The 9851-nt window shown below is 40.4% G+C and overlaps 2 protein-coding genes across 2 annotated transcripts in view; one reads left to right on the plus strand and one right to left on the minus strand. All coding sequences in view use genetic code 11, as the record gives it.

Moving 5' to 3' along the window:
* The window catches only part of EGR_09715 (Monocarboxylate transporter), a gene marked incomplete at both ends in the record, with an annotated part of 7976 nt that extends 3701 nt beyond the window's left edge, over nucleotides 1-4275 (plus strand). The window contains 3 exons of the mRNA XM_024498964.1: nucleotides 825-1040; nucleotides 3205-3304; nucleotides 4103-4275. Coding sequence (XP_024346632.1) covers nucleotides 825-1040; nucleotides 3205-3304; nucleotides 4103-4275 — 489 coding nt within the window. The remainder of the gene's footprint in view (nucleotides 1-824; nucleotides 1041-3204; nucleotides 3305-4102) is intronic.
* Nucleotides 4276-5427: 1152 nt separating this feature from the next.
* Nucleotides 5428-6999, minus strand: EGR_09716 (hypothetical protein; the record flags this gene model as incomplete). Its single annotated transcript, XM_024498965.1, has 4 exons — nucleotides 5428-5507; nucleotides 6121-6198; nucleotides 6229-6322; nucleotides 6973-6999. The coding sequence occupies 4 exons, from the start codon at nucleotides 6997-6999 to the stop codon at nucleotides 5428-5430; spliced, it is 279 nt and encodes a 92-aa protein (XP_024346633.1).
* Nucleotides 7000-9851: the final 2852 nt, after the last annotated feature.

Here is a 9851-nt window from a genome sequence, read left to right on the forward strand (position 1 = left end):
TTTCTCCGTAAACGAGTCATTACCTAACTTGCATCTAAAGACCTTAGGAGGTTAAAATCCGTTACATTGCAAAGACATTGTGATATAGTCAGGTTTTATTTAAAGTAGCCATTGACACCACAACTTTTTCTTCACAAAAGTAGTCGCTTACAATACTTGATGTAGTAATATGGCTATTTATTGGACTGCGTTGCCCCACAAACACTTACGTACCGTGGAATATTTGACCTTCTGAGAAGTCCTCAATGTAGTGGTTAATTTTTTTTGTAAATGAAAGAATAACTCCACTGAATGGAGGCAAAATGATCAAAGCTTACACAGCTGAATTGTCTTCACTAAAAAACAAAAGCAGCATGATAATCCGTTTGAAATTTCTTGATATGTCCTGCCGAGATGTGGCTCAAGTCGCATCTGAAAGTCAAAAGAAACGGGAGGATGGAATCAGCCGCACACGAGATGTTTCGGCATGAATGCGATGAGTATTTGCCCAGAAATGATATATTTCTCAGCAAACTGTATCAATGAGAAATTGGTGAATTTGTACCCCAGTTGTAGGCAAAAATCAGATAACTTCACCGTGGGACAGAAAGATTGAAGGCTAGGATCTGAACAACCATGTGATACCCTATCGCGTTAGAGCTACCGGTAGCACAGTTCCACCCCTTCTTACAAGGCAATGGGGGTTTTGACGAGGTCGGATTTTTCAGTGAAGGGTTTAGCATTGCTGACCATATCCTACCGAACGGCTACCGAAAGGACGCTAAGGAAAGAATCCCATATTAAACCGCACCATTTCTAAGTATTTTTAATTTCTTTTCCGCCAGTGTCCGCTTATGTGCTTCTTGGTGATGTGGGGAAGCCTATTTGTGACCTTTCCCTACGTGGCCGCGGGAGCTGCTGGTAGGGCCCTCTACGCCATTTGGGTGTTTGGCCTTTTCTTCTCTCTCTCCGCGCATTTTGTGGTTATTCCATCTACTTGCACTCGCGTCTTCGGTCCTGCCAACATGGCCACAATCTATGGGCTCATCTACTTTGCATCGGTGAGACTTACGTACACTTACTTGTAATGGATTTTCAAGTGCTAACATGTTCCGATTTGTCCGGTCTCGGCGCTGCAAGTATGTGACGTCCCTTTTCTACTTATAACAGTTGCAGTTGCACAAAAATCGTGTTTTGCAAATAGATCTAAAAGACAGGTACATTACACAGCTAGGCATTTAGGGTTTTTATGATGTAAAATTTCGATCAGACATTGGGTAAAAAGAGTACAAATTATATTAGTTCGGGTTGTACGTATACTTCCTGGTTGCCATGTCTTTCTCCCTACTGCCGCCCACTTAAGTGTTCTGACTAAAGCAGTTTTGGGATTTATGCTGGAGACCTGAAAACTACGAGGCGGATAAAAACAACAGTAAAATAACCCGTTTTCATGTGTTCATGATTCTCGAACTCCGGTAACAATTAATCACCCTCAGTGCTGGGTTTTTTAATATGCATGAACTTTTTCAAGTGTTTATCATTCGTAAACATTTGCTTTTGCTTCCTATTTTATTGTTTTGACGTATTGACGTTAATTTGGCCTGCAAAACAAGGAAAGAATGGTCTTTTGATCTTCTTAACTAGTATTAATGCTTCCTCGCCAACGGATCTTACTAAGCCCCATAAATGTTACTTCGTTTTTTGGCCAGATTTGTTACAACTGAACTTGGAATTTCACCTTCCCATTAAAGATTGAGAAGTTCATTTTGCCTTTCAAAGTTGTCTTACATCCTTTTTCAACTTATTCAATTAATCAGAGGAGTGGGCGAGTCACGTTTATGTGCCAGTGTCCCTGCTACACCTCTTGGCCCTCAACGATGACATTGATTTATATCCTTGACCCGGCATAAATCCTATCTAAGCTGTCTTGCAAATTTCCTAATGTACGGTGGATATTCTCGCTTTATTCATTAGCCCTAAGAATGGTTACTTGGTTATTATAAAAAGAAAATGTTCCCTTATATTTATTGGTTGCCATATTTTTGACAATGGAATTTAAGTTGTGTTACCTTTTTATACGCCCTTTTGAGGAACCATCCCATGCTGTCTTATAAAGTTAATTTGGTCACTCTAATCGCAGATTTGTCTACTTTCAAAACTTGGCTTAGGTTCTCTGCCGTCCCCGCATAACAACGCTGTCATTTATTTCGTGCCTTCATTAATTACTATCTTGGTAAGGGACTTCGTCAAAATGTTGTAAACTTAATCAAAGCATATAATAACTTTTTATTTTTTATAAAGAACTGGCTTGGGTGTGTTTATTTTAATGTCATGGCAATCTGTGTTGGTGGATTCTAAAAATTGGTCAGTACTTTATTTGCCTACTTTATCGTAATATTTGATGCTAAAAATATCCAAAGAAGTAAAACATTTGGGTCGGTGTAAGACCTTAGACTTAGCGTTTCCTACAAAGTAATCGACACGGTGGTTTTGTTTAACATCTCTTCTTTTCCAAAAAGAATATATTCCATACGGAATCTGCAGATTGTTTCAAATACTGCATAGAAAACTGTCAAACGCTGAAGGCAAACGGTAATTTTCACGTGTACCTTACTTCTGCACTTCATTACTTTGTTCATCCTACACGCTCGTTTCTGAAGAGGACCACCGGTTAACTTGTAATATGCAGAGAAATTGGGAGGCCATGACTGCCCAAAAACTTCCAGAGACAGTAGCCCTAACAATGCTGAAACGGTCAGTGCGCCACCTCCTGTTCAGGATCTGAGACCGGACTTGTTTTAGGACACACATGAATAAAGGGAGAATTTCGGGTTGTATGTAAATTTAAATAGGAAAAGGTGAAGTTTATTTAAAAGTGATTTCTAAATCATTAATTAGAAAGTGGTTCATAATTACTGCGTTGTTTGAAGCTTTATGAGTTCCTCCTTCTTTGGTATCTGCTTCATGCCTGTAATTCCATCTTGGGCTAATTCAATTTAGCATAAAACATTTGTAAATACTGGAAGAGAATTGGATTCAGTGAAGTAAGTTTAGCCTAACAGCTTTAAAGATAACAGGAAGTCAGGGCAGTAGCTCAACAAACACTTCTGTTTCACCTAGTTCTACCCAGAAAAGCCAATCACCGCAAACCTCACCCTCTTAGTCACTTTGCATTGTTAATGAGTAATAGCCCTCAGCATGCGAATCTCTTTGCTCTATTTTTAGTGCCCCAGCTCTCTTATCACCGCGGGTGTTATCTCCCAATTCGACATTCTGGGCAAATGGATCGCAGTCTACACGGCTTGTGCCTGTGCCTGCCTCCTCTGTAAGTTGGCTTCCATTCCCGAAATAACTTGCCAGAGCAGTTTCACCGATTCTAGTTTATGGCAAGTTTCCGGCATGTCATTGGCTCTACCAGGATGACTAGCCAAGATGTGCAGAATAGCAATTAGTGGAGGGATGGCCGATGGCATATTTTTGGCTAAGCGATTATTCTACTTGGTGAATACATTCGCGGGCATAGAGGTGTAGGCATTTGAAGATCATAAAGTTAACATCAATACATTTGTTTTATTTAGTTTTGAACGTGGCACCTTTGCTAAATCGTCGGTTCAAAATTGCCAAGTTGTACAAGATCGACACTTGAGGAAAATGCTGGCCTCATGTACCACTGCGGGGTTGGTCTAGAGCTTGCCGTTGATACTGTATGGCTCTCCTTGCTTGTGCAACGTATTTAGATAGGAGAGGAGATATTAACACGGGGAAAAGAACATTTGAAGTGTGTATATCAAAAAGGCGATGACTCACATGCGCAGGGAGTGAAGTAGCCCAAAAATACTAGACCAAATCACATGTCTGGCCTAAACTGTCATTGCTTTGCATTCCCAAACTGGCGAATTATGGTGTCACGAAGAAAAGGCTTATTGATAAAGGGGACCCAAAGAGCGCTGGTTAAATGGATCAGGTCTTTTGGAAAGCAGGCTGGTACATCTTTACTGTGGATAAAAGAACTGGTGGGAAAAAACTACAAAGCCTTCGGCTCCTAAAACTGGCGGTGCATTGCCATTCGAGTTTCTCGCCTGAAGTACTGGAACGTTTCCTGTATCATCTGTTTTGCTTTCAGCCTTCACCATGGCTCTGTTTATCCGAGATAAAGACGCACACTGTGTAGGCTTTACGAATCAACTTTGCGCGTCCTTGTGCGATCCCTGCCGCAAGAAGATTTACAATGCGTCGGAGGAGGAGCTCGGAGAAGGAAGAGGTGGAGGTGGAGAGACAGGAGGAGACAATGCTTAATGCTTCTATTTTAGTCTACAAAATTTTTAGCCACCCAGACGTTTTACCCAATGTTCACTATCAACGTATCCCGCCTCTCCATATCTATGTTTGCTTTTAAGCGTTTTTAGTCTTAAATTTTTATCTTAGTGTGATAGTTACGCTACTGCTTGCATACGAAGGGCGGCCAAGCCGCCTAAAACCCAATAAAACCCGCTGTTTGATGCATTGAGTTCGACTTTTTAGGCTTCCAATTGTGAAGTTCCGAATGGCATAAGAAATTGTGGTTAAGTAAACCGATTCATTTGTAAAATAGTTGATCCTTTGCGTTTGAAGTCACTTCTTTTATAGGTGGGCTCGATTTATTCGAATGTGTTATTAATTCAGTATTAGTCATGCATGGAAAGATGACAACCGTAACCACAAACTAACGCCATCAGCATTAAGGTGAGATGATATGAATGGGAGGGTTCACGTGGTCGTAGCCGTTATTCCGGTATGTGTGGTGGCCAGCAAGACAGGACAGAGGCCTGTTTTTAACTCTAGCTCAACTTTTTGTCAAGGCCAAAAGTACCCTCGATAAAACACTTTCCGGACACCCCGTGTACTACAACGGCGTTCATTTGTTTTGCATCACTTTAGACTTGAGGACTCAAATTTTTGATGTCAATTTATGGCTACCATGCTGTTCTTTACCAATTAAATACTGCCTAAACATCTTTATAACATCTGGGAATGTAGGATCATCGTTAAATTCAAGTCCCACTCCATTGTTAGTCACTTCGGTGGAAGTAATTTTGGGACCAATTGGCAAAAGCTTTCTTGATTCATTCGTAGGAAGGTTTAGTGCTATCCTTATTGTAGCATTTAATATTATCTCTAAAAACAGTAAAAAGGCCCAGTTTGGACATATAATAAAGAGGAATGTAAAATTAGTAGCATAGATCTCATGAGCTGGACCCTGTGGACACACTACAAAGGTCTAATTATGAAGAAACGATGGAGACTGACGTCACCTTAGTACAATCAAGATGTTAGTAATCTGTAATAAAATAAATAGGTTTCCATTTGAAAGATGGACTTTTTAAACTTCTAGTCTACTTTTATTGTGCAGAATAGAGTAGAGTAGTTGCCAAAATTCAATGTGTTGTTAGGATGCTCTCTCTATCGTGATTATTCAACAAACTGGCAATCTCCATTCGATACTTCCCCGACTTTAATGCTAGTTTTCCGTGAATTATTGACAGTAAAGACTAAAAGAGGATAAAAACTAGGATGTTAGTTTATTTTATGCAAATACGGAAGGGCTAGGAAGTTAATATCCAAGGTTTTATTGACCTAAGTAACTACCTGCTAAGTTAAAGCAAACAGACTTATTAGTTGGACCTGATTTCTCCACAGCCACTTTATAGGCCGTGACTCATTTCTGGAAAATTGAGGGCTTGGCAATGCTAGCCCGGATAATTGACACAGGACATCGTGAAACTCCACAAGAGGTAAGTTCTCCTGCAGGAAGTGTGCGAGGTACCTAATGTTATTGCACGCCGTGTACCAAGGCGCTTTTACACTTTTAAACGGTAGAATTGAGTGACGATGTGAAGCAGGCTACGCTGGACTGTTTAGCCTCGCCTGCCAACATTCCAATGCCGGCTGACCCCATGTGTTAGTAAAGTGTTGATATCTGCGTAGCAAAGGACCCTTTGAAATGCCTCCCTTTATTTACTTTAATGAATAATGAATCCCAATCAAACTTGAACGCAAAATTTACAGCAATTTACTTTGAATTCTTCACAAAAGTAGTCGCTTACAATACTTGATGTAGTAATATGGCTATTTATTGGACTGCGTTGCCCCACAAACACTTACGTACCGTGGAATATTTGACCTTCTGAGAAGTCCTCAATGTAGTGGTTAATTTTTTTTGTAAATGAAAGAATAACTCCACTGAATGGAGGCAAAATGATCAAAGCTTACACAGCTGAATTGTCTTCACTAAAAAACAAAAGCAGCATGATAATCCGTTTGAAATTTCTTGATATGTCCTGCCGAGATGTGGCTCAAGTCGCATCTGAAAGTCAAAAGAAACGGGAGGATGGAATCAGCCGCACACGAGATGTTTCGGCATGAATGCGATGAGTATTTGCCCAGAAATGATATATTTCTCAGCAAACTGTATCAATGAGAAATTGGTGAATTTGTACCCCAGTTGTAGGCAAAAATCAGATAACTTCACCGTGGGACAGAAAGATTGAAGGCTAGGATCTGAACAACCATGTGATACCCTATCGCGTTAGAGCTACCGGTAGCACAGTTCCACCCCTTCTTACAAGGCAATGGGGGTTTTGACGAGGTCGGATTTTTCAGTGAAGGGTTTAGCATTGCTGACCATATCCTACCGAACGGCTACCGAAAGGACGCTAAGGAAAGAATCCCATATTAAACCGCACCATTTCTAAGTATTTTTAATTTCTTTTCCGCCAGTGTCCGCTTATGTGCTTCTTGGTGATGTGGGGAAGCCTATTTGTGACCTTTCCCTACGTGGCCGCGGGAGCTGCTGGTAGGGCCCTCTACGCCATTTGGGTGTTTGGCCTTTTCTTCTCTCTCTCCGCGCATTTTGTGGTTATTCCATCTACTTGCACTCGCGTCTTCGGTCCTGCCAACATGGCCACAATCTATGGGCTCATCTACTTTGCATCGGTGAGACTTACGTACACTTACTTGTAATGGATTTTCAAGTGCTAACATGTTCCGATTTGTCCGGTCTCGGCGCTGCAAGTATGTGACGTCCCTTTTCTACTTATAACAGTTGCAGTTGCACAAAAATCGTGTTTTGCAAATAGATCTAAAAGACAGGTACATTACACAGCTAGGCATTTAGGGTTTTTATGATGTAAAATTTCGATCAGACATTGGGTAAAAAGAGTACAAATTATATTAGTTCGGGTTGTACGTATACTTCCTGGTTGCCATGTCTTTCTCCCTACTGCCGCCCACTTAAGTGTTCTGACTAAAGCAGTTTTGGGATTTATGCTGGAGACCTGAAAACTACGAGGCGGATAAAAACAACAGTAAAATAACCCGTTTTCATGTGTTCATGATTCTCGAACTCCGGTAACAATTAATCACCCTCAGTGCTGGGTTTTTTAATATGCATGAACTTTTTCAAGTGTTTATCATTCGTAAACATTTGCTTTTGCTTCCTATTTTATTGTTTTGACGTATTGACGTTAATTTGGCCTGCAAAACAAGGAAAGAATGGTCTTTTGATCTTCTTAACTAGTATTAATGCTTCCTCGCCAACGGATCTTACTAAGCCCCATAAATGTTACTTCGTTTTTTGGCCAGATTTGTTACAACTGAACTTGGAATTTCACCTTCCCATTAAAGATTGAGAAGTTCATTTTGCCTTTCAAAGTTGTCTTACATCCTTTTTCAACTTATTCAATTAATCAGAGGAGTGGGCGAGTCACGTTTATGTGCCAGTGTCCCTGCTACACCTCTTGGCCCTCAACGATGACATTGATTTATATCCTTGACCCGGCATAAATCCTATCTAAGCTGTCTTGCAAATTTCCTAATGTACGGTGGATATTCTCGCTTTATTCATTAGCCCTAAGAATGGTTACTTGGTTATTATAAAAAGAAAATGTTCCCTTATATTTATTGGTTGCCATATTTTTGACAATGGAATTTAAGTTGTGTTACCTTTTTATACGCCCTTTTGAGGAACCATCCCATGCTGTCTTATAAAGTTAATTTGGTCACTCTAATCGCAGATTTGTCTACTTTCAAAACTTGGCTTAGGTTCTCTGCCGTCCCCGCATAACAACGCTGTCATTTATTTCGTGCCTTCATTAATTACTATCTTGGTAAGGGACTTCGTCAAAATGTTGTAAACTTAATCAAAGCATATAATAACTTTTTATTTTTTATAAAGAACTGGCTTGGGTGTGTTTATTTTAATGTCATGGCAATCTGTGTTGGTGGATTCTAAAAATTGGTCAGTACTTTATTTGCCTACTTTATCGTAATATTTGATGCTAAAAATATCCAAAGAAGTAAAACATTTGGGTCGGTGTAAGACCTTAGACTTAGCGTTTCCTACAAAGTAATCGACACGGTGGTTTTGTTTAACATCTCTTCTTTTCCAAAAAGAATATATTCCATACGGAATCTGCAGATTGTTTCAAATACTGCATAGAAAACTGTCAAACGCTGAAGGCAAACGGTAATTTTCACGTGTACCTTACTTCTGCACTTCATTACTTTGTTCATCCTACACGCTCGTTTCTGAAGAGGACCACCGGTTAACTTGTAATATGCAGAGAAATTGGGAGGCCATGACTGCCCAAAAACTTCCAGAGACAGTAGCCCTAACAATGCTGAAACGGTCAGTGCGCCACCTCCTGTTCAGGATCTGAGACCGGACTTGTTTTAGGACACACATGAATAAAGGGAGAATTTCGGGTTGTATGTAAATTTAAATAGGAAAAGGTGAAGTTTATTTAAAAGTGATTTCTAAATCATTAATTAGAAAGTGGTTCATAATTACTGCGTTGTTTGAAGCTTTATGAGTTCCTCCTTCTTTGGTATCTGCTTCATGCCTGTAATTCCATCTTGGGCTAATTCAATTTAGCATAAAACATTTGTAAATACTGGAAGAGAATTGGATTCAGTGAAGTAAGTTTAGCCTAACAGCTTTAAAGATAACAGGAAGTCAGGGCAGTAGCTCAACAAACACTTCTGTTTCACCTAGTTCTACCCAGAAAAGCCAATCACCGCAAACCTCACCCTCTTAGTCACTTTGCATTGTTAATGAGTAATAGCCCTCAGCATGCGAATCTCTTTGCTCTATTTTTAGTGCCCCAGCTCTCTTATCACCGCGGGTGTTATCTCCCAATTCGACATTCTGGGCAAATGGATCGCAGTCTACACGGCTTGTGCCTGTGCCTGCCTCCTCTGTAAGTTGGCTTCCATTCCCGAAATAACTTGCCAGAGCAGTTTCACCGATTCTAGTTTATGGCAAGTTTCCGGCATGTCATTGGCTCTACCAGGATGACTAGCCAAGATGTGCAGAATAGCAATTAGTGGAGGGATGGCCGATGGCATATTTTTGGCTAAGCGATTATTCTACTTGGTGAATACATTCGCGGGCATAGAGGTGTAGGCATTTGAAGATCATAAAGTTAACATCAATACATTTGTTTTATTTAGTTTTGAACGTGGCACCTTTGCTAAATCGTCGGTTCAAAATTGCCAAGTTGTACAAGATCGACACTTGAGGAAAATGCTGGCCTCATGTACCACTGCGGGGTTGGTCTAGAGCTTGCCGTTGATACTGTATGGCTCTCCTTGCTTGTGCAACGTATTTAGATAGGAGAGGAGATATTAACACGGGGAAAAGAACATTTGAAGTGTGTATATCAAAAAGGCGATGACTCACATGCGCAGGGAGTGAAGTAGCCCAAAAATACTAGACCAAATCACATGTCTGGCCTAAACTGTCATTGCTTTGCATTCCCAAACTGGCGAATTATGGTGTCACGAAGAAAAGGCTTATTGATAAAGGGGACCCAAAGAGCGCTGGTTAAATGGAT

This window comes from Echinococcus granulosus (genome assembly GCF_000524195.1).
Source record: "Echinococcus granulosus chromosome Unknown EG_S00162, whole genome shotgun sequence".
In the NCBI taxonomy this organism is placed as follows: Eukaryota; Metazoa; Platyhelminthes; class Cestoda; order Cyclophyllidea; family Taeniidae; genus Echinococcus; species Echinococcus granulosus.